This window comes from Mesoplodon densirostris, chromosome 6 (genome assembly GCF_025265405.1).
Source record: "Mesoplodon densirostris isolate mMesDen1 chromosome 6, mMesDen1 primary haplotype, whole genome shotgun sequence".
Classification (NCBI taxonomy): Eukaryota; Metazoa; Chordata; class Mammalia; order Artiodactyla; family Ziphiidae; genus Mesoplodon; species Mesoplodon densirostris.
The window spans coordinates 76,771,307-76,796,708 of NC_082666.1; the positions used below are offsets into that span (position 1 = coordinate 76,771,307).

At 43.7% G+C, this 25,402-nt stretch overlaps 1 protein-coding gene across 7 annotated transcripts in view; it reads left to right on the forward strand.

The window, feature by feature from the left end:
* Nucleotides 1–25,402, forward strand: part of TJP2 (tight junction protein 2) — a 134,381-nt gene that overhangs the window by 38,333 nt on the left and 70,646 nt on the right. For 2 of the 7 annotated variants that reach the window (XM_060102262.1, XM_060102267.1), the window contains exon 1: nt 10,575–10,714. The exons of 4 other annotated variants lie outside the window; for them this stretch is intronic. In XM_060102262.1, coding sequence (XP_059958245.1) covers nt 10,655–10,714 — 60 coding nt within the window. In that variant the 5' untranslated portion in view covers nt 10,575–10,654. Of the gene's footprint in view, nt 1–10,180; nt 10,235–10,574; nt 10,715–25,402 lie in introns of those variants that run through there. One more of the 7 variants, XM_060102265.1, reaches the window with a different exon arrangement.

The following is a 25,402-nucleotide window of genomic DNA, read 5'->3' on the forward strand; positions in this document are numbered from 1 at the left end:
CCTCATGGATGAGTTTGAGGGGTTCAAGGCTTCAGTGGAGGAACTACCTCCACTCAGCCCAAGGGCTGTTCCAGTGTTGTCGGGCTCTGCCTGTCACTCGTGGCTGGTGCACCTCCTTCCCGGCCCTCAGCTGACCTGGAAGCAGACATGAGATGTTCTATTCTTAATTTCCTTCTCAAACCAGCCTAAATGTTTTAAGCAACGTGTTAGTCCTGCACTTGTATTTTAAATACATTTTCTTGGAATTATTTCAGCATTCAGGGGTTCAGGCAACTTAATTGTCTAACTCTAGAGATTTCAGACAAATAGTTTTATCAGTACCCTAAGAATAATTCCGTATTTTCTTCTCTAAATATTTAAAATGAAAGAGCATTGCTCCAAATATGTAGATACAAAGACTTTGTCATTTTAGGAATTTAAGCAAACTTTCATTGTGAGAAATTGGTGTACCATTGAAGTGGAAGAAAAATAAAAATAAGAAGTGTTTATTTTTACTTTTGAATGTGTTAGTTATAGTCTACCATGTTTTCCAAACAAAAATTAGAGTGCATGGTTCACTTATGAAATCAGCAAGACAGAGTGGTGGCCATTGGCCTATCTCTGGAAATCTGAGATGTCTGGACATTTTAAGTATAGGACATAGATGAGTAATATTCCATCTAGGTTCTGAAACATAAATTTAATTATACTCCTGCATGTTTTAGAGAGCCCAGAACCCAAGAATTCAAAGATGACTAGGGGCTTGTGAACCCAGAGCCCCACCTCTCTGTTACTTTTCACAGCCACATTTCTTAAAAGGAATCTCTGTATTTATCACCCTTTTTCCTCCCCACCACCTGCCTCTCTCTTCAGCACTTCATCCTCCATCTATTCCAGACACTCAGGGATCCAGTAACTGGCTTCAGGTACCCTCTAGGCTAAGCACAGCACTACCTAAGGAAATTTTCATGGACAAGGGCTCTTCTGTGGCTGAGATATGCAATTGAATTTTCAATCAGCAGTTACATTGTGTGTGTGTGTGCTGCCTTTATTGGGCCCCTGGTGCTGTGGCTGTGTGGGGAAGGCTGGAGTAAGCTTATTTTATGATTCCCATTATAATAAAATAATGCAATTAGCTTCTGGTTGGGAGGAGTGTCATCACTGGAGCCCTGATTTTGGTACTTCACATTTTCATTAGTTCAGTGGTTGGTGACAGTGATTTTCACTTCAGCCAAAACTTTGATTCATTTAGAGGTAATCTGATTGTAGGGCGAGATTAGACAAAATACCCTGGACAGGAATTCCCTATTGCTTGCTTCTCTCCATTACTCTAGGAATGTGGGAAATTACCTTGATGCAGTCTTAGCCTCCAAGGACACTGCCAGGCAAGCTCTCCCAGAGATTATGAGACAGAAAGGCTCAGACACCAAAGTCGGGTGTTGCAGTCACACGATTTATTCAATTTGAAAACATGAAGTGAGAAGCAAGGGGAAAAGATTCGAACACTTTAACATAGTTAGGTTAGGATATTAATAGGGTGAAAAGTCCATACTCTGGAACCTGTGCTTGCAATCCTTATATGTCCTGTCTCTGTGCGGTGTCAGCTTTCCCCAGTGATGGTGTGGTCACAAAGAACAGACCTGTGGTTGAACAAGTGGTCTTAGCAGATAAAAGGTGTCTGAAGCCAGCATAGGCTTGCTCCATCGGAGGGATGCAGGGCAAGTATACCTGGCCAGTAGCTATAGCTCACTAGTAACTTGTCTGCGTTTTGGGGCAGAGTATACATGGGACCAGAATTGGACATAATGGGTGTCACCAATGGGTGATCAATTTAGGATGATTTAGCTGTCAATCTGGAGGCAACATGAGCTGGGCTCTATTATGTATCATTAATATTTTATTAGATAGGGAATATTTATTATTAACAATAATATAAAGTTATAAAAATATATTATTACCTTATATTATATCTAAATAAATACAATTGTAAATTAGACATTATTACATTTATTAATATTTTATTCAATATGAATATTTATGATTTACTTTGTCCTTCCATCAGAACCCTTCTATTTATAAGTAACATTCTTATTTGTTTCATTCTTTTCATCTATATTTAACATAAAAAAACACTCCATTTATTTTGTTTTTTAACATGTCTTACACGTTGCTAACATACTATGTACACTATACACATCTTTTAAAAATATATATATTTATTTATTTAGGTTGCACCATGTCTTAGTTGCATGCGGACTTCTTAGTTGTAGCATGCGAACTCTTAGTTGCGGCATGCATGTGGGATCTACTTCCCTGCCCAGGGATCAAACCTGGGCCCCCTGCATTGGGAGCACGGAGTCTTACCCACTGGACCACCAGGGAAGTTCTGTACACTATACACATCTTATGAATTGTACCTGAGTCTTACAAACTACTTGTTTTCTCACTGTCTATGGAAAATCTTAGGAGTTTCATCCATCTGATTTTTACTTTGTCCTCTATACCAGTTTTTAAAAGAAATTTAAAGTATTTATTCAGCAAATTATGGTATATTCATACAAATGAAATATTATGCAGCTAGAAAAATGATAATATAGATCTATATTGCCATGAAAAAATTAGTCAAACAATATTCCTATGTAGAAATAACAGGTAGCAAAAGAGCGTGTCTAGTATAGTCCCAGGGGTATAACATTATGTATGATACCTACATGCTTACCTGTGCATGGAGGTACCTGGAAGGATGCTCATCCAATTATTAACAGTAGTTTGCTCTGGATGATGACACTTTAGTTGCATTTTACTGTTTTTTGTGTGATCTACTGTATGGTTTGTGCAAATAAACAAGTATCATTTAATTAAAAATAACTGAAATCCAAACATATGTGTATATACAAATACATATGCAAATCAGCATACCAAAGGATTATAATATCAGACCCTTTCTTTTGTAAACCAAAGACGTTTTGCAAGTAGAGAATTATTTTCTGACCTTCGAAATGTTTTACCTCCTTTCAAAATGGTAACCTTCCTGTCTTGGGTCAGAGAACTGTAACAATGTCCCTTTAGCAGAATGTCCTAAACCTCCCTGATGATAAGACTCAGCCTGGTGGGTACCTGCTAAAAATGTAAATTTCCCCAGGGCCCTTCTCAGATCCACTGAATCAGTATCTCAGGGAGGGACCTGGGATGCCTCAGGTGATTCTTATCATCAGGAAAATTTAGAAAGCTGTTCTTATAGAAACAAATGCTACGAGCCATGTTTCAAGCTTTATTGAATGCCTCTTGGAAGTGCCTTTCCCAGGCCCAGCTTCCTTTGTTTTAAGAGGCCTGCACTGTTTTGCATGGCTGCCCTGGAAAACTGTTTGCAGCTTTTTTCTAAGGCCCCTTTCAGGTCTGAGGATTCTTTGACAGTTAAGGAGACACTTCAACAATTTCAATCTGTGTCTATCAGGGTACTGAGTTCTTAGGGCTAGAGGATTCTGGTGATAATTTTTTAAAAGAAATTCAGGTGTTGCCAGGGTCCCCTCTGGTCTCCCTGGAGGACTTGTGTATCACGTGGACAGTCCCCTGGGCCTCTCTCACCTTAGATTCCCTCCCTTGCATGGGAGATGAGGGCATTTTTCCTTAAAAAGGAAAATTATTACCTTATTAAAGTGTTTCTCTTAAGGAACTTATTCTGGGAGAGGGACCACTGGAATTCTTAGCACCAGAATCATATTTGAATTGAGAATTCTAATTACTGGCTCACTAGCTGGAGTCAAATGACATTTGCGGCATTTACCTTTCTAATATTGTACAGGAAGATTTTCACAAATATTCCCCAGCATTGTTTGTTCAGTTGTTGTGTCAGCAAAACCCCTCTTAAGTTCTGTTAAAAGGAGCCAAAAGGAAAACAACAATAATAACTACCAAAGACCTACCTCTACCCCAGCTGTGTGCAATTGTTTTATTGCTGTAGAGGGGAGGGGCCGGAGAGCAGTGATGAGAATGGGCTTTGAGTCCAATAGGTCTGGAGTCTTACCCACCATCTACTCGGTGATGACCCTGGGCAAGCTGCTTTCCTCCGGGAAGTTTGGTTTCCTCATCTTAAAGTAGGGCAATAATGCCAAATATACAGGGGCGATGGGAGGGTTTGCATTAAAAGAGTTAAAATAGTGTTTGAAAGATTTGCGGCACACAATGTGCATTTGATCAATTACTTTCTATCCAGGTTTTTTTGTTTTTTAATGGAGGGTTAACAAGCAGCACCTGTCCCTGAAGAGTGTGGATTTTATATATTCGGCAATGTAAATAGTAGTAAAATAATTTTTAAAAATGTCAAAACACAGAGCACAGTGCCTCTAGGACCCAGGGCACCTTGCCAGGAGGGGAGGGTTCCCCCACAGGCAGAGCGCTCTCTCTAGCAGGGTCTGCCCAGATGAGACCATACCCCAGAAAGTGCTTCTAGGATCTCCAGGTTTGGAGTTGGATTATGCTCTATCTCAATTCCCTGTTAATCAGGCTGAGTACACCTTGCCTTGCCTGCCAGCCTGAGCACACCCAGACCAGCCCCGTAAGTCTCCTAGAAGCCTGCCCATTGACAGCCTTGCACCCCAAGGTCAGCCCAGACCACAGCCACCTCCTTCCAGCCAGAACTCCCCCCGTAACGCCATGCTGGGGCCTCCTCAGACTTATAATCCATGCAGCTGACTCTGAGTTGCACAGCTAATTCTTTTGACAACTTTGTGGCCAGGTGAACCCATTGCCGAGTTCTTACACAGGGCGGGGCGGGTATGGGGGATGCTGGGGTTTGGAGTTTGTGTCACTGGCAGGGAGAGGAGAGGCGAATAGAAGGCAGCATCCATTTAGAACTGAGAACTTTCTCTCCCCGTTAAGTCTGATTCCTGATGTTTTTTCATCCTTTTTGCTCTTACTCTGACACCTTTTCATGTAGTGATGATAGCAGCAATGCTAACATGTTACCAATAGTGGTAATAATGATGATGACGATGATGATGTTTAAAAAGAGGGGGCTCTGGGCTTCCCTGGTGGCACAGTGGTTGAGAGTCCGCCTGCCGATGCAGGGAACATGGGTTCGTGCCCCGGTCGGGAAGATCCCACATGACGCGGAGCGGCTGGGCCCGTGAGCCATGGCCGGGAGCCTGAGCGTCCAGAGCCTGTGCTCCGCAACGGGAGAGGCCGCAACAGTGAGAGGCCCGCGTACCGCAAAAAAAAAAAAAAAAAAAAAAAAGAGGGGGCCCTTTCTTGGGCTGTTCTCCCTTCCTGCTGTTGTTCCTCTCTGGTCTTCACTTCCCCTAAACAAACCCGTTACCCCCCCACCCCCTTTCATACCCCTGCACTGGGCTCTCTGAAACCCTTGATTCACAGTAAATGAAACACTCAGCTGGCCTCCACCTCCTTGCTTTAATTTAGACTTGGCTTTCTCCTGAGGGCATTGCTTCCTGATAGCCACCTCAAGGGATGCTTCCTACTTTAGATGGAAAGAGAAATCTAAGCAGGAGCTGGCTCTGTGGTCCAGGCAGAGAAGCTCCAGCAAAGGCTCTGGGGCAGGAATGAGCTTGGCAGGGTCTCAAGAGCGACAACTACAAAGAAAGGCCAGTGTAGCTCCAGGAAGTGAGGTTGGGAGTGTGTAGCCTGAGCTGTGCTTGGAGAAGGCAGCAGGGTCCACTCATGTAGGACATTGAGGCTGCCTTAGCTCAGGCTGTTAGAACAGAACACCACAGAGAGGGTGGCTTAAACAACAGACATTTACTTCTCACAGTTCTGGTGGCTGAGAAGTCCAAGATCAAGGTGCTGGCAGACTTGGTTCTTAGTGAGGGCCCTCTTCCTGGCTTGTGGACAGCCACCTTCTCGCTGTGTGCTTACAGGGCCATTCCTAGGTGCACGCACGTGGAGTTAAACTTTGAAAGTGAGCAAGTGTAACATTAAATAACAAAATGTGAAGCCATGAGGGGCAGAGCAAAACTTTGAATGCCTCTCTCCTGGATGTTCTTTTAGGGGCTGTGGGTGGCTGCTTGTGGAAGAAGGAGTCCTTTAAGTGAATATGCACAGTTATTGGCATGGTCCTTTGATTTGGAAAGTTAAGGGGATGCCGGGCCTTGTCTCCTGAAGAGTGCCCTTTCCTCAGGCAGAGTTTTAACTGTCAGCACTTCAGTCGTACATGTACTTGAGCAATTCTTGTGCCTTGTCATTGTTTGTTTACATGTCTTTCTCTTCATGCTGTGAGCAAGCCCCCTGCTTTGTGTGTGTGTGTGTGTGTGTGTGTGGTACGTGGGCCTCTCACTGTTGTGGCCTCTCCCGTTGCGGAGCACAGGCTCCGGACGCGCAGGCCCAGCGGCCATGGCTCACGGGCCCAGCCGCTCCGCGGCATGTGGGATCCTCCCGGACCGGGGCACGAACCCACATCCCCTGCATCAGCAGGCGGACTCTCAATCCCTGCGCCACCAGGGAAGCCCAAAAGTGTTAAGTTTATTACATTTATTTGAGGTCTTCTGACTATAATTTAAGGATCTTACACTGTAATACATAATGACAAGTTTTGAAAAATTATCTATTGCACAAACAATAACTACAATTTTTTTAATAACTACAATTCAAAAAGAAAAACACACAATCCTATCCATTCATCAAAGCATGTTCTCATATACTTTCCAATTCTTTTCTTTTCTTTTGTAATTTCTTGGTTATTGCCATCAGCAGAATAGATGCTTTTTTTTTTTTGGCTGCACTGCATGGCTTGTGGGATCTTAGGTCCCCAACCAAGGATCAAACCCATGCCCCTTGTAATGGAAGCATGGAGTCTTAACCACTGGACTGCCAGGGAAGTCCCAGACTTCTTTATATAATTTTAAATGATGGCTTGCTGTGCCAATTAAGTTGATTTGCTGTAATTTAATAGCCCTCCATCCTTGGACATTGATGGTTTCCATCTTGTGTTATAAATAGGCATACAGTGAAGTGCTGTCCCACCTCCCAGTCACCCTCTGTCATCTAATCTCCAGTCCCATCTTGCCATTGAAAGAGCACTGGCCAGGATGAGCAGTGGTCCTCTTCCTGGTGAATGTCTTCTGTTGTTATCTTAGTTGAGCTCCTCAAAGTTCCATGTTGGCTATTCTTCCCTTCTTGAAATTCATTCTTCTCTTGACTTTTTGGACACCCTGCACCAGAGGATTTTTTCCTTCCCCTTCTGGCAGTTCCTCTTTTATCTCTATTCTGAGGACCTAAGCTTGCCCCTTAAATATTGGCATTCCCAGGGATGGGTTCTATCCTTACTCTTCTCCTGCCTCAGTCTTCATCACTTCTCTGAAAAGTCTCATTATCTCCCATGACTTCAGCTTTCTTGATACATTGGCGATTTCCAAATCTCTTCCTCCACCTCAAATCTCTCTACCCAAACACTCATCAATACCTGGCATATAGTAGATACTTGAACATCTCCACCTGGAGAACTCATAGTCCTCAAAACTCAATCAGTCCTTAATCGAATTCACCATCCTTCTTCAAGCCCCTCTCAAAATCTGCTCCCACTCCTGTGTTTCCTATTTTGGCAAAAGGCACCGTCATCTACTTAGTTAAGCCAGAAACCTAAGAGTCACCGTAGGCTCACTTCCCTCTTCCTTACCTCACATCTGATCAGGCAGGCACCCAGTCTGCTGATTACACTTCCTTAATTTCTCTTGAAGTGGCTCCTTTTGTCTAACTTCACAGCCACATCATCTCTCACCTGCATTCCCACAAAAATCCTTTTTTTTTTTTTTGCTGGTCTTGTCATTCTTACTGATGTCCCTCCCCACAGCTCCCACCCAACTCATCCATCTTCCAAGAAGCTGACAGAGTGATCTTTATAAAATGCCAGTCTAATTCCACTTCTATTGTGTCACAGTAGAACACTGCCCCTGCTTGCCTGGACAGCCTTACTTCCTGGCATCTCAAGAGCAAGCCCATGGTCTTCCTTCCTTGTTTCTCCACTTGTTATTTATTGCCTTCACCTGGAAAGCTCTTGCCCCTCTTTTTGTCTCACACTCATTCCTATGTGTCCTTTAGAATGTGTAAGTACCTCGTTTCTGGAAAGCCTTCCCTAAACTCCATACCCCTAGTCTGGTGAGGAACACCTCTCCTGAAAGCCCCCAGACTACCCTGAGTCTGCCAGGAATGTCAACACTTACGTGGTTTCTTATTATTTACTGATTGTCTACTACAACAAACTGAACTCTCTGAGGATAGAGCCTAAGTCTTTTATGAGGGCGTTCTGACTTGACAGAAGGTGTTTGGTAATTACTTCTTGGATAGAAGTTCTTCAGAGAAAAAAATTCTACGAGTGGGGTTCACATGTGCAAGCCCACATGTGTAAAATATGTACTACTATAACTTGTTTTTCCAAAGAGTTGTACTGATTTATACCGCCACCAGCAATGCTACTGTATCAATTGAATCACTTTTTTTCAACATCTGAGTCAGAACTATGTATTGTGCCAAAATATTTGTATTTCTACTGTAAAAATATGTCATCATTTGGAGTAGTGTGATGCAATAGAACTTTCTGCAAGGATGGAAATATTCTATATCTACACTGTCCAGTGTAACCACTAGCCACATGTGGCTACTGATTGAGCACTGGAAATGTGACTAATGTGACTAAGAAACTGAATTTTTTGTTTCCTTTAATTTTAGTTAATTTTTTAAAACAAATTTATCTATTTTATTTATTTATTTTTGGTTACATTGGGTCTTCGTTGCCGTGTGCGGGCTTTCTCTACTTGCGGCGAGTGGGAGCTATTCTTTCTTGTGGTGCGCGGGCTTCTCATTGCAGTGGCTTCTCTTGTCGTGGAGCTCAGGCTCTAGGCGCGTGGACCTCAGCAGTTGTGGCACACGGGCTCAGTAGTTGTGGCTCACGGGCTCTAGAGCGCAGGCTCAGTAGCTGTGGTGCACGGGGCTTAGTTGCTCCGCGGCACGTGGGGTCTTCCCCGACCAGGGCTCAAACCCATGTCCCCCGCGTTCGCAGGCGGATTCTTAACCACTGCACCACCAGGGAAGCCCTAATTTTAGTTAATTTAAATTTAAATGTATTCAGTACTCACATGTGGCAAGTGATTATCATATTGGACAGTGGAACTCTAGAGAGAAAAAGGAAATTCAGCAGATATAATTGCTACATTCTGGGTTCCTTTGTTCCTTTTTAAATGCTTAGTGGTGTAAGCTCATGCCACTAAGGTGTGACCAGTTCACAAATGCTGCCATTGTTATTATTTGTCCGCACCGCCTAATTTGGGAAACATTTTTTTTAAATGGCTCTTTCAACAGGAGAGTGACACCTTACATCAGGAAGACAGCCAAAACGTCTAATTCTGGAGACTTGAAGGAAAATGGGAAATGTTACTCACAGTGCTTTTTATTCAGAGGCAGGCACTTAGCCATTCCAAAGGAGGCCAGAAGCCTAACACTTTCAGAGAGGCATCTGCTGTACTTGTTTTTCCACATAAACTGCCAAACTTGTTTTGATTAGGCAGGAAGTGAAGCAACTTTTCGGGGAGAGAGCCCGGCATCTGTATCTTGTCAGCTGGTCAGATCAGACCTTTTTACCTTTTACCTTCTTGTGAGTCTAGGCCGAGTTTCGCTTTTCAACTTAAGAGCAGGATGGGCCATACTTTTTTCTCTTACAACATGGTTTCCTTAAGATTTCAAATCCAAGATTATATTTGTAATCAGTGTACCTGTTTTGATTCTCCAAATAATTTACATGCCCTTAAAATAAGGAAACGTTGATTTATCGTGCACAATTCTTTATACATAGAGGACTCTAAAACGAATAAATGTACTGAGTTGAATTCGATGAATCCTGCCTGATAAGCATTTGTGACCTACTTTTTTAAAGAAAGCCTTTGAAAAGCTGGTGATGGGAGAGGAGTTTTGATCTCTTTACTGGAGTTATTGGAAATGTGCCAAAGAGATAACCTGGAGTATATTTTCCTCAAAAGTCGTGTTTTAAACGTAGGGGTAGTGTGTGTGTGTGTGTGTCCTCTAGGCAGGAGAGAAAAAACTTCTCGGTTCCTTTTCGAAGAGAACTCGGAAGGAGGTTCTGCAAACCTCTCCAGAAAGGGTTCGTACAGGATGCGCACGCGACCTTGAGGGAAGAACCCGTGGACAAACAGGCCGCCCAGGGCTCGCTGCTACACGCAAACTTGCAGAGCTCCCCCGGCGGGCGCCCGGAGCCGGACCTGCTGCTCGCAGAGCTCGCCGCGGAGCGAACCATCAGGTCCGCCGGTGGGGGGGTTGGGTGTCGGGGCCGCGGGACGCTCTGTCCTCGGGGTCCCCCTGCTGCTGCCGCCCTCCTTCGTCCCCGGCCGGGAGTCGCGCGTGACACGGCCCTCTGCGGGGACCTCGAGGGCGCGGCGCCGGCGAACCCTCCCCCGGGTCGCGCGGGGGTGGTAGCGGCCCATTTGAGAGTTTCCCGGGCCAGGCGGCGGGCGCCGAAGCGCTGCCTCGGGCCGGGGGCGGGCCGACGCCGCGCCGAGGGGGGAGGGACAAAGGGGTGGGTTCCCGCGGGCCGGCACCTGGCTAAAACCCGGCTGCGGGTCGGAGGACTGACCTGCCGCCCGGAGGAGGAGGAGGAGGAGGAGGAGGAGGTGGAACTGGGTCCTGGACCTGCGCGTCCACGCGGGACCCGCGCCCGAAGATGCCGGTGCGAGGAGATCGCGGGTTTCCACCCCGGCGGGAGATGTCAGGTTGGCTCCGAGTAAGTGCCCTCTTGCGTCCCGCTTGGCTGGGAGAAGGGTCGTGAGGACGGGGCATGGGAGCGCGTGGTGGGCTTCCCAGATGCTCATTAGGTGGCTGGAATTCTCCCATCCGGAGGTGGGGTTGAGGGCAGGGACTAAGTTTCACCGGACAGAGGTGGTGGCTTGTGGCCTCCAGGGCTTCTGGACCCTTTTCTCTGTTCTCTAAAGTCACTTGGATTTCAGGTTAAGTCGCGAGTAGGGAAGACTGTCTTGAACTCTGTCTTGGATCGCTACTACTTCGGAGGCATCTCGTTGTTCCTGTTGTGTCGCCTGCCCTATGCCTTTGTGTTTTCCTTCTGTGTTTCAAACCGCACTCTCTACTTGATGCAAAATTACAGGCGTGTGTGCGTGAGACAAACTGACAACTCTCTGGAGACCAGAATCCTCTCTTTCCCTTTTAATCAGTTGCCTCTGCAATATAAGTAAAAGTTATTTGCAGTAGGGAATGGATGTGTACTCTGGTATTATCTTACCTGTCACCAGTTGCTTTTCTTTTGTGTCTTCATTTGTAAAGTTTCTGCTTTTACACAGTAGGTTATTTTAAGTTATAAATAATCAGGGTTTTAACATTCTTGAAATGTGGATGAACTTGGGAGTGAATACTCCAGGGCTTAGTAATGGAAAGGAATACAGCCTCCCACCTCTATTTTAGCTTCAGTTCTTAGGCAGCGCTGCTTCCTTGGCAGCTGTCTGGCCTGAGTAATGGTTGTGGTTTCCCTGCAGTTCTCAGCGTAGACAAATCCCATCCTATTGCCCTCCCTCCCTTCCTTCCTTCCTCCCTCCCTTCCTCCCTCCCTCAGCTAGGGGAATCCCAGCAGAGAAGAGGCCCTTTTCCTCAGATCTCTAGGTGGTCTGTGCTGGGTGCGTTGACAGTCACCTTGGGAGAACAGGTCCACCTGTGTCAGGATTATTCCTGGGAGAGACAGTCTACACGCAAACCTTGGAAGTGGACCATTTTCATTTTAAGTGAGGAGTTACTAGTAGTGATTGCATTTGTGGCAAAAATGCCATGTAATATCTTGCCTGAGAGAATGAAATATGGTTATTCAATAAATTTTCATGAACAACTTCGCTTCAGTGTGGGGAATACAAATGTTAAGAGTGTGCCTCTACCACACTGTCTTGTTGGGGAAGAATGCAAATAATTAAGACTCTGATGCATTCCAATTAGAAGCATGAACAGGATGCTGTAGTTTCCCCTCTCTGGGGAGACGAGAGAAGGAGGGTGCTTTACTAAGGCAACCGTGGCTTTTGAGGTGTTTCTTGAGCTTTTTCTGAGCTGCTGTCAGAGATTAATGAAGGGAGATTGTTTTCCCCCTGAGTTGCTGCTGTAGCTTTTTCAGGACCACACAGCTGATAACTTAATGAGCACCCACTTGTGCCGGTCCACTGTGAGCAGGTGGGGTACAAGATAAGCAAGACTCAACTTCTGCCGTCAAGAGTCGTCTGTTTGATCTGCAAAGTTTAGATGTTTTTTAAGACCCTGCGAACTCTCTCTGCTGGGATACCTGCGGCTTAGGGAGGGAGTATGCGATACAGATGCACACTCTGCAATACAGAAATGCAACAAAGTGTGGGTTTGTTCTGTGCACACTCCCTTCAGGGTTTCTTTTTGGGAAGAAAGTTTGCCATTTGAACAGATACCTCACAGGGTAAGCCAGCCTAGAAAATGGGGCTAATAATGCGTCTCTAAGACGAGGACTGAGTGAAATGACATAGGGTGCCTGGCTAGTGGATGCTAAGTAGACAGTAGCTAGTATAGTCATCCCTCAGTATCCCGGGATGGGGGGGAGAATGGTTCTGGGACCCCCCTCAGGTACCAAAATCCAAGGATGCTCAAAGCCCTTTATATAAAATGGTGTAGTATTTTCCTATAACCTAAGGGCATCCTCCTGTACACTTTAAATCCTCTCTAGGTTACTTACAGTACCGGATACAATATAAATATTATGGAAATAGTTGTAAATACAATGTAAATGCTGTGTAAATAGTTGCTGGTGTGTGGCAAATTCAAGTTTTGCTTTTTGGAACTTTCTGGAATTTTTCCCCCCTGTATATTTTTGATCCACAGTTGGTTGAATCCTTGGATATGGAGGGCCAACTGTAATAAGAACCAAAACAGGTGCTGAAAACTCTATTAAGTGCTGGGCTCTGGGTTACTAAGGACCGATAGGAGGTGCCAGGTATGTTAGGGCAGTTGCTGAGGGAAAGAGCAAGAGATGCTCACACTCTGTTGAAAGGCTTTAAATGCCAGGAAGAGAACTTTGAGAAAAAGAAAAAAAAAAAGTCACAGAAATCCCTAATGTATTAATGACTTGACTTTTCCTATAAAGAAGTGAACCAGTTTCCCAGTAAACAGGGCTACCCCACACACCCTACACAGGGAATATTACTCTTTTGGGGGCTCTCATATGCTTAAGACCCAAAATATTTTAGCATCACCCCCTGGGGAGTTCCATTTGCAAGGGTTTCTGCCTACATTTGTTTACCTTTTAATCTGATTCTTTGTACATTGACAAAAGGTCACAGCCAGACATTGCTCTTATGCTGGAGAAGTTCCTGGGAATTCCGAGGGAGATAAAAGCCCTACAGTGACTTTTGAGCTTAGCAAGGTTTTCTCTCCTGAAGAAGGCTTTCTTTTTAGGAGACAGAAAAGTTTTTGAAACTAGGCGGGGCCCCTGTAGTCCTGTGTACTGTCATATGTTCCGTAGTTAAAAGCTATGCAGATTTGGCGGGGGTGTGACCTGAGGTATGGGAGGGGCTGTTGGGGTGAAGACTCAGGAAGGGTTAGTAATCACGCTGAAACTTTCAACATACCTCTACCAAGAATATGAACCATCCGGGAATTCCTTGCCTAAACCCTAAAACAAATCCCATTGAGGAGTTGTGGCTGCAGATTAGCTTATCGAGGTTGAGAGCTGACACCCTATAAAATGCCTTATTGATCAGGCTCTAAACAGTAATCGGGGCCAACAAGTGCTGGCTTGGAATGGCCTTGGACCAGCCAGCCTTGGTATTGAGAGGCATTTTCCATTGAAAATTGGGTGGGTGCGGCAGAATGATTATCTCACGTGTTTTACTGAATTGTTTCTTCATCCTAAATCCAAGGGGCAGGGTCAGAAACATACAGTCAGACAGAGGTCAGATTTAACACCTATTTAGTGGGTTAAAAACTTCGATGTTTTACATGGGCTTTTTAAAAAATTTATGTATTCATTTATTTATTTTTGGCTGTGTTGGATCTTCGTTGCTATGCACGGGCTTTCTCTGGTTGCGGCGAGTGGGGGCTATTCTTCACTGGGCTGCAAGGGCTTCTCATTGCGGTGGCTTCTCTTGTTGCAGAGCACAGGCTCTAGGCGCATGGACTTCAGTAGTTGTGGTACGCAGGCTCAGTAGTTGCGGCATGCAGGCTCTAGAGCAGAGGCTCAGTAGTTGTGGCGCACGGGCTTACTTGCTTCGCGGCATGTGGGATCCTCCCAGACAAGGGCTCGAACCTGTGTCCCCTGCACTGACAGGTGGATTCTTAACCACTGTGCCACCAGGGAAGTCCCTACATGGGCTTTTTTAAGGTTAAAAAAGAAATGTTCCCTAAAACGATTTAGAACCTACTTCGTCCCCACAGGAATTTTTATGACGACCCTTGTGAGAGAAAGCTCGTATAGCTAGCAAATTTATGAGGGTCTGAGGTGGTATTCCCATTAAAATTTTTGCAAAAACTGTATAACAGCAATGGAGAAAAGCTATCAGCCACTCAGTCCTAACATCCGGTATTGGCAATAGCTAGTTCCAGGTTTGAAGGTTACCTAGGAAAGCAGTCGATTAACTTTGTACACTGCCTATGGCACCGTGTGAGGAAGAGAGTTCTGAGTTGGAAAGTACCTGCTTCCACTTTTGCAGCTTGATTAGGAAATGCCCTTCTTGGAACTTAGCGTCTGACTGCTAGAGCCTGGATAGGCCTGCATGGGCCTTCCCATGACGGTGACTGTTTCATTCGGGTTTTTTGTTTTTAGTTTTTTGTTTTAATGTGGTACGCAGGCCTCTCACTGCTGTGGCCTCTCCCGTTGCGGAACACAGGCTCCGGACGCGCAGACTCAGCGGCCATGGCTCACGGGCCCAGCCGCTCCGCGATATGTGGGATCCTCCCGGACCGGGGCACGAACCCGTGTCCCCTGCATCGGCAGGCGGACTCTCAACCACTGCGCCACCAGGGAAGCCCTCATTCGGGTTTTTTAAGGGGGCTCGCGCCTCCATCTTCCAAAGCTGTGTCAGTCTCGATAACCTGTGAACTCAAAAGGGAGACTCAGGGCTGTCATATTGAAAAAATGCCTATTAAATTAAACATTTTCTCTGCCTTTTTTGCTGTCTTCAAAACAGTGTTGTTTCCTAAGTGTGCTGTGCAGACAGATTTACAGGTGGCACAGGGAGGGACGTAGCCCAATCTTTAATTGCTGTGCATGAGCCTTGTAGTTCAGGACTAAAAAACATAAAGACGATCACCAAACTCATTTATTTCATGGATAGATTGCTTAGAATGAGACAAAAATAAGTATTAAATAAAACGGTGAGTTCGATTTAAGAAAAATAGTAAATTATCAGGATGAGTGGTATGAGAATAAGATCAAAACTGTGAAGACGGCCCTTGAAATCTGAGATTTGGAAAATACTCTTAAAATATGAGTGTGACGTTTAGGTATGGAGCGCTAGGTGTCCCTCAACCGCACCTTCAGGAAAGTCAGACACAGGATGGCCCAGAAAAGCCAGGAAAGTTGAATTTGATGGACTTTGTGTCTTAATGTGTACATCTTGCTCTTGTCCACCCAGTTCTCTTTTCTGTTGCTGCAGACAGTGTATTCGTGAAGCGATTTAATGTCTTCCCTAAGTCTCATTCCTCTCTTTGCTTCCCGCAAGCCATTCTGCAATTTTAAAGTCTGTTGGTGTGACATTTGTAGTAGGATAGAGTGAAAAGGGGGGAAATGCTTTGGCACTCCTGGGGGACATCACCATGTTACCAAGTGTATTGCAGTCACCATCCGTCAGCGCCTAAGAATACAGAGACCCGAGCAGCCTCATATGTAATACATCTAACTCTTTAAAAATGGAGCTTTTATTGGGTCTGCAGAATAGGCTTTAACAAGGATTGTTGTAGGAATTGGAAGTCTTGAGGTAGGAAAAAAGAAACCCTGCCGTGACCTGGAGAAATGAGCAATTGAAGTTCATGTTCATGATAGGTGAATAAAACCACAGTAGAAAACACTTTGCTTCAGTCAGCAAAATCCCTACTTGTGTGTGCGTGCACACTCTTTATGAGAAGTCCTAGGCCTTCAATTAGTAACTTTAGTCATTTAAAATCAGCACAGTTATTTGTTTAGCGCCTCTGCCAGATGGTTAAAGTTAAATCAGGTCTTTAACCTTAAAAACATAATGCAGCTTTCCTTAGTCACTTATACACCATTGTGTGTTGCAAACCATAGCAGTATAAATTCCAGTAATCACGAATGTTTATTTTAACTTTCAAACTAAATATTTAGCCTGATTAGAATATTCAGAGATTATAGGTTCTATTTGTGTTTCTCTTCCCCCATCACTGTGTGTGAGTGTTGAGGGGTTGGAGAGTTTGGAGGGTGGCAGGAATGGTAGTAGTGGTGAAAGACTCTTGATAGATCCTTTGAGAGTAAAATATTTGTTGCGTGTTACACAGGAAGCTCTACTGGCCCCAGAATTTCAAATTATACCATTAATTATAGCAAAGACTTCATGTCACATCCTTGAATACAAATGTTTACTGAATTTTACCCATATGCATATGTAAACATGGATTTCAGAGTTAATATGATAATTATTATTTGTATTGTAGACTTTACTCAGCCATCTGAAATATATACATTCCGTTCACAAGAGAAAATGACATCATCTTTGAAAACTAATTATAGTATGCTTCATCTGACAGACACCCTATATAAGCATGGGACTAAATATAGAGCTATATATTTATAGTTAGTGACAAGTCAGAGGCATTTAGAGAGAATATATGTAATACATTGTGGGAGAAAATTATTGGGATAGTTTGCTGGTCGGTAAGAGTTATTAGGCTGTAATTAATAGATAATGATTAGAATCCAGTTGTATCTTTTTTTTTTTTCTTTTCTTTCGGGGGGAGCGGTGCCATGCCACGCAGCTTGCGGGATCTTTGGACCCTGGCCCCCCTGCAGTGGAAGCCTGGAGTCCTAACCACTGGACAACCAGGGAATCCCAGAATCCAGTACAAATAAAATAATACAATGTTTGCCATTGTATGTGTTAGAAAAACCTTTGATAGAGATGAGAGAACACTGCAGATACTCTATACTTTGTCACTTAGTTGAAGGTGAACCGGGGAAATAATGCATTCTAGTCATCAGTAGGATTTACTGAACTCCTCTTCTAAGAGTTGTAGCTTCTTGGAGCTTTGTTCTTCGGAGGAGGAAATAATGTTCCAAGTGTAGCTGTTTGTTTCCATTCGCTGAGAGCCATTTCTTATAAGGGAAGTGTTCCAAGTCCTAGGCTGTGGGGTTCCTTCTCTGCCTCCTCTTGCCCGGAGCACCTGAGAGCCTGGGTGACGGGGAGGAGGGGTGATGTAGCTGTGCGAGGCAAGTAGCCCGTTCTCAATCCTAGGAAGGCTGTTGCCAAATATATCTAGCAAAGCAGAATGAAATTCTCTGAAGGAGTTAGTATTAGCAAAACTCGTCCGCACTTCCCTGGTGGCTCAGTGGTTAAGAATCCACCTGCCAATGCAGGGGACACGGGTTTGAGCCCTGATCTGGGAAGATCCCACATGCCGTGGAGCAACTAGGCCTGTGCGCCGTAACTACTGAACCTGCACTGTAGAGCCCACGAGCCACAACTACTGAGCCCTAGAGCCCGTGCTCTGCAACAAGAGAAGCCACTGCAATGAGAAGCACTGCAACGAAGAGTAGCCCCCGCTCCCCGCAGCTAGAGAAAGACCGCACACAGCAACGAAGACCCAATGCAGCCAGAGATAAATAAATAAAAGTAACAATTTAAAAAAACCCATCTTTAAAAAAAAAACAAAACTCGTCATTTCTGCTTTTGAAAAGAATGAATAGTTTAGAAGAAACTTCCTGATGAGCTCATTTTTAGAAGTCCAGTTCCTCCCTTACCCTTCTTCACTCAGGCTGAATCAGTTGCCTCCTGGCCTGTGACAGGTTAGCGTGCACATGCCAGTGTTTATTCGAGCCCTTATCACATCTGCCACATGCCAGTCATTTCCCGTCAGCTGTGAGCCCCTCCCTGGTCTGAGTCATCTTGGTCACCCCAGAAGCTGACAGGGCACCAAGCACATGCACTAAGTGTTGACCACATTGTACTGACTTGATTAGAAGGCTTGTTGCATAAACTAGTAAGAATTGAAGACATCGAGAACTTAGAAAAGTGGATTCCTGACATTGATACAGTGAGTGGATGATAGTTTGTCCATAAGAAAAAAAAAGGTGTAGAATTTTATACACACCCTTTCTTTAATGGTGCATAAGCTGTTCTACGGATTAGCTTGGTGACTAGCTAAGGCGTGTAATTCTAGTTCTCAGTTTCTTTATAGGGAAATGAATAATTATATTTGATCAACTCTGAAGTCTTTTACAGTGCTTAAGATTGGGTGTTTGGTATAAAGCCTAGAGAACATTCTGGGTAATTTCTGTTGGTTCATGCCATCTTTAAGTGCTTCCACACTCCTTAAACAACTTGCGTGTGTGTTTTCTTCCTGTTTTCTCTTTTAAGAAGAGAGCTAATGCATTCTCTCTGCAAAGCAGTTTGCAAAGAGTGGCTGTCTTGTTTAGCTCATGAAGTGGTGGAAAGATCTATTATTCAGTTGCAGCTTAAATAATGTACCAGCTCAGTGGGTGCTGAATTCTCTTCCTCACTCTGCAGCCCCAAGCCAGCAACTGCAACCATCTCCCAGGGCTTCCTGAGAATCGTTCTTTCTCCTTCCTCTTTCCCTCCATCCTTCCTAGTAAAAGCTGCATCCTGGGAGCCTCCGGCACCCCTCCTTTCCCCATGGACTCCTCTCCCAGGGACCGCATTGCCTGTAGCACGAGCACGGAAGGTAAGGCAGGCCTGCCACTGGGAACCCTTTCTGATTTGTTCTTCCCAAATGCGGTGAAGACAAGCTTCCTGGTGACTGTCGCAAGGCCTCATTCACTGTTACTGACTGATGTGAAGTCACTCACCAGCAGCCATGTTTCAGGGTTACCTCAGGCACATCAAAGTTTTTCTGCCTAACTTCAGGGAGAGCACTTCGCCTGCCTTGGCCCGATCTGTTTAGTGTCTGGGTGAGTTTTAAGAGGGGAGAGAGATTTGTGGCATCTCAGACAGCCATTGAAATTTTCCAGAAATGGAACTGGAAACATTCGTGCTTTTCCTTCTGGCGTTATTGTTAAGTGTCTAAAAACAGTCAAGTGGCGACAAATTGAAATGAAGAGGCAAGGAGTTCATTTTGAACATTGGTGGTCTTCTTTCTAGCAGAACCTAATTCGGATTTTAATCAAAGGTCTGGGAGAAGTATTTGGTCTGCTTATACTGCTTAAGCGCACAGTTTGCAGATGTCTTTACTCAAGGGTCAGGAAGAGGCAGGAAAGGTAGATTCAATTAACCAAAGAACTGAGGTGAAAAACATTTGCCTGAAGCTGAGAAAAATTTTCCTGTGGAAACAGTGGTGTCCTGGGTCTGTCCTCCAAAGCCTGCTTACTCACAATGGAGCTTTTTCTATATTATTATTTTTATTTTTTAAATTGAAGTATAATTTACAGACAGTAAAATGTACAACTCTCAAGTGGAGAGCTTGATTTTTTTTATTGTAGTAAAACGCAATAAGATCCACTGTTTTAACCATTCTTTTTTTTTTTTTTAACATCTTTATTGGAGTATAATTGCCTTACAATGGTGTGTTGGTTTCTGCTGTTATAACAAAGTGAATCAGCTATATGCGTACATATATCCCCCATCCCCTCCCTCCTGTGTCTCCCTCCCTCCCAACCTTATTTTAACCATTCTAAGCGTGCACTCAGTAGCATTTAATTGTGGCAATTAATTGCAGCCACCACCACTATCCAGTTGCAGAGCCAGATGAACTTTTACGTGAATGTATTCACCTGTGTGATTACCACCTAGATCAAAAAATAGAACTTTCCATCACTCCAGAAGGCTCTCTCTTGTCACTTTTCCGACTGTTCACCACCCCACCCACAAGGGAACCTCTCTTCTGACATCTCTCACCATCCTATAGTCTTGCTTCACCTTGAGAGGATCTGTATAAATGAAATCAGCATTTGGTGTCTGGTTTCTTTCCTCAGTAACCTTTGTGTTGTTATACAATTCAGTAGTTTTTTTTTTTTTTTATTGCTGAGTAGTAAATACTCCATTTGTATGAATTTACCAGTTTGTTTAACCATTCTTTTGTTGACGGATATTTGGGTTGTCAGGTTTTTGTTTTGTTTCTATTATGGATGAAGCTGCTATGAAAATCACCTATAGTTTGTTTTTTGGGCTTACACACCCATTTCTCTTGTGTAAATTCCTAGGAGTAGAATTGCTGGGTCATGGGTTGGAGATAGGCTTACCTTTCACTCTGTGTGTTTAACTTTGATTTTGTGATGTTGAAGTCAGGCAGACCTGGGTGTGAATTCTTCTTGTCCTGACGCTTACTTGCTTGGCCTTAGGCAATTTACTTTTCTCAGGTTCAGTTTTCTCAGCTGTGACATGGACATTACAAACCCTCTGGGTCAGGATTCAGTGAAAAAAAACAGACATCGTTCTAGCTAGTTCAAGGAAAATGAAATTTAATGGAGAGAATTAGGTGCCTACGGAGCAAAAGGGCCCATTGCTAGTCTCTGATTTGCCCCCTAGAAAGTTAGAAAGCTGCTGCTGCCCTGAGCCAGGACCTCCAAAAAACCCTTTTACCATCCCAGCCTCTGTAGCCCAGAGGAGGCTAAAATGGTAGGGAGCTTGGAGGTAGCTGCAAAGCTCAGGTCTGGGAAATCAGTTTTTGCCTCTGACTGCTGCTACAGGAGAATGAAAACAAATGGCATCTGCTTCCCTTCATCCTTTTAGATCTTAAACAAATACTTGCACCTCACTGGTACCCTGTTGGCAAGGGGATTGGGGGCTTCTGGTCTCTGGGACTAGGGGAAGCTGAGTGCCAGCAAACAAAAGGCATAGATGCCTCCTGGGGTTGCAATGGCAATTTAATGGCAGTAGTTATAATTTACTCGTATCATCATCATTACTGAGGGACTGCTTTCTATAATTCGTGTTCAGAACTATAGAAATCAGTCCTTTGACTTTATAATCACCTGCTTGAGTGTGGATGCCACCCTAAGTCCTACCTGTCACATAAGGTATTGTTTCTCTGAAGGGCCTCAGTTTCTCAACTGCTCTGTGATTCTTGGTACTTTTCTATATGAGTAAGCTTGAGAAATTATAGTTTGCTAGCCTACAAGTTAATACAGACTGAGAAGTGACTTGATTCTAAGAGCTGCTGCTTTTACATATAACTTTATGAAACTTAATGAGTATTTTCTTTTTGAAGTCATTTTGATTTATTTGTTTTTATTTTAATTTTTTAAAAATTTTATTGAGGGCTTCCCTGGTGGCGCAGTGGTTGAGAGTCCGCCTGCCGATGCAGGGGACACGGGTTCGTGCCCCGGTCCGGGAGGATCCCACATGCCGCGGAGCGGCTGGGCCCGTGAGCCATGGCCGCTGAGCCTGCGCGTCCGGAGCCTGTGCTCCGCAACGGGAGAGGCCACAACAGTGAGAGGCCTGCGTACCGCAAAAAAAAAAAAGAAAAAAGTTGATTTACAATGTTGTGTGAGTTTCAGGTTTACAGTAAGGTGATTCTGTTATACATATATATAAATATATATACTCTTTTTTAATATTCTCTTCCTTATAGGTTATTACAAGATATTGACTATTCCCTGTGTTATACAGTAGGTCCTTGTTGGTTATCTGTTTTATATATAGTAGTGTGTATGTTTTAATCCCAAACTCCTAATTTATCCCTCCCCTGATTTGTTAGTTTTTAATAAAAAGGTGATATATAAATCTGGTTTATAGATGGGCTGAAGAGAATGTCCCCTTTCCTCCCTCTGTCTTCTTTATCTTTTGACAAGTTAAATGGTAAGAGATTCGATCTTTATCCTATTTTGTGCCTCAAATCTCATGGTGACAGCACGTTCTAGTCTACCAAAACATTGGCAATAGTGTCTGTCCCACTTCTACTTATTTGTGAAGTATGAGCCGTAATGTATTGTTCTTGAAACATTTAAAAATATAGGCTCAATTTTGGCAAAATCCTCCCTGTAATGATGTCTCATGTGGAAAGAACTGAGTTTTTCTTATTTTAGAATGTCTGTGAATCTTCTCTCTCATTCAAATAATTTTCCCTATGACCCTGACTGATTAGGGACCTTACTATTATTGCTTTCAGGTAAGTAGCTAGAAGCAGACTGGCCAAGCGATTTATTGATTAATATTTTATTTTAGGCTTCTATCTACAGTGCTACTTCTGAAGACTCAGAGAAATTTGAAGCGATAAGGAAAGCATATATTCTAAGGGCCAAGATAAGCTTGAGCAGTAACTTCATTTCAGCCACTTGTTTAGCAGTTAGAGTGAGCTGGCTCTGTGCAAAAAGCTTGCTTAAATTTGAATGTGCTAGAAATATATTGACAGAATCTCCTGTTTTATCTCTTTTTCGCCAGACTCATCCAGTCAGCCAGGACCAACAATGGATGTCCAAACAGTTTACAGTGGCTGATACAATGCACAAAGGTTTTCTTTGTTTGGAGAGTGGAAAATAGAGCTGAAGGGGAGCTTCTTAAGGGCACTGACCTAATTCACTCCCTCAACAAAAATGATTGGTTATGAACATATAGGTATTTCTGATCCAGGTGTCTATAAATATTTCAGCTAGTAGTGTTACAGCCTGAGGAAGGGCCGTGTGGTGCTGCTTTGTGTATTTTTGTAAAATAGCTTTATTTTTATTTGACAATATCCTTTAAAATTAAGAAAAAAAAAAAAAGTCAAGTTCTGGCATGAGCTGATATTCCACAGAAGCTAGGGAATTAAGAAAGGCAGCTGGCATTGCATCATCACCCTCCTCAGTCCTTGAAACCTCATATTTGGGAACTGGTTAGTCATCTGCTTTCTTAAAGATAAAGTTCTTTGTGGGCCATTCCTCTGTAAAATGTGGGGAAACAGAGCTGGGTTAAAAATAAAATTAGTTCAGGCATTGCTAAGTTTTCTGAATTTCTTAAATTTTGTGGTTGTGATTTACTTTGTCCAGAAATCATACATCGGTGATGTTTTTGCTGTTTATTACCACAGAATATTTGCAGGCAGTGTGCACTGCCTTAAAGAATCTCTCTTACTTATTAATAGAATAGGAGCCAAGGAGAATACACATGTCACTGGGCGGGGGTTGGGGGAGGACGCTCACTTGGCTTTAGCGTAGTAATAAGCTCCAAGGAACAATGGCATTGTTGTTCTCAGTTGTCTTTGAGTGTGATTGGACGATCACATATAAATGTTGGCCTGATTGGATTATATCCCAGTAATGAACTGTCCTGGGAAAACCGCAGTCACATATCATTCCAGTCACCAGACTTGTCCTTTTGGCTTTATATACGGGATAGTGATTTATGCAGCCAAGTGCCCTGGCAACTGGGGTGCTGTCATGTCCTTCTGTCTGTCTCATCTCCTCCAACTTGGGTATGTTGGCTCTATTTGTGTAGTCTGCTACATGGATAGGTCATTATCTTCCTGAGAAGCCACATAAGCTTTTTGATTGGGTTGAGCTTAGTCAAAACGAACGCTTGGAAAACAGCGAACTGCCAAAAAAAAAAAAAAAGTCCTCAATTAGATGTAAACTTTAGTGGGTGTGTTTATCCTTTTGGAAGAGCAGTGTGTTTTCCACGAGGCCTGGATTCGGCCTAGTGTTGGGTGGAGGGTCACTTTTAATGTGGGGGGTTGATTGTGAGTTCTCAAGGGCAGGTCTGCTTCTTGGCATTACCAGTGCAGGCATAGAATAGTTGCTCATTAAATGAAGGAAGGTGAAAGAAAGAGAATGGAGACGGTAAGTCCTAAAAAACTGAAATGAGATTGGCCTGGGTGAGTTTTCTCTTGCCTTGCTCACTGTGTTCCCCCCCGCCCGCCCCTCCCCGCAAAAAGCACTTTGTAGGTAGCTTGGAGACTGTTTGAAGCTGCAACATTCTGTTCCTTTATTGGACCAACAAATGTAAAATATGCATTAATGGAGTTTATAGAAGGGCTCTGAAGCTGTGTTCTTGATTTTTGCAAATCGGGGTGTGTTGGGGATTGGCTCCCTCAGCTCAGTTCCCAAGTGTCCATCAGAACTCCTGATGTCTCTGTAAAATGCCTAATCGTGAGGGGGCCCAGGACATAAAGTAAGATGCAGTCAGACTTTTCTCTAGTGAAGTGGTTGATGCAGTGTTAGAACCTTGGTACAGATCTCATTGAATCCTCCCAACCAATTGGGGGTAGGGTTAAAACCCGATTTTATAGGTGAGGACACTGAGGCTCAGAAATGTTAAGTAACTCGTCCAGCATCACATAGCTTGTATGACAGGGAGGGAATTTGAGCCAAGATCCCCTTAATTTGAAACTTATAGGTGCTTTCAACTCCCAGCCTCTGCTTTTCAGGATCAGATGAGCAGAGAAATGAGGGAGAAGCTAACGGCCCTCTGTTGATTTGAAGGATTTTGCACATTATCACTGAAAGTATACAGAAATTTTTCCTTCAGGGAGTCATGCGTCACAATGAAATATCAATGTTTTTAAGAGATGTTTTCATTCTTCAGTGACCCATGTGTGTCCATTACTGTAGGACGCCCCAAAGATGCTAAGGTGTGTAAGACACAGCTTTATGGGGAAGTAGATTTCATAGACAACTAGTTAAAATCATAATTTTGTTATAAAAATATTAAGACTGTCTTGTCAAGTGAGAGAGAGTCCACTGTCTCCAAGACCACAGCCTCTAGTTAGAAATGGCTGTGTAATCCCATCCCACAGAAAACAACAATTGTAATTAATGTCAAGAAAAACTCGTGGCTACAAAGCATCTGGGTTGTGGAATTCGAAAGAATGTTCATCTTTGATGTGCTGTGTTTGTGAACTTGCCTGTTAAGGATCAGAATTCCATCAGGAGTTTCATCAGGGTCAAAGTACATCTTTTAAAAAAACACCAAGAGGTGTAGGTTACCAGGCACTCATACTTTACTGGGAAGTAGGTCATCTTTTTCTGATATCTAGCTGAGACTGAAAGCATTGATACAGTGAGAGTTCGGGCTGGGGATAAAGATAGAAAGGGAATTTGGGAGCCAGAACATTTTGCTGATGGAGCAGACATTATGTGTTTGGAGTTCACCTTTGAACGCTTTGGGGTAGGAGGACATTGAAAGCCAGAGCAACCAGCAAGGGGTAGAAAGAGCTAGAAAGGCTCCAGATATAAACTTTGTTTCTTTCCTGTTCCCCCTGGAGTCTTATCAAGGGTGCTTTTGTCTTTTCCTCATTGCCTCACTGCATGGCTTTCTTCTCCCAGGATTCAGAATTGATGAGTTTGATGAGCTTCCATGGACAG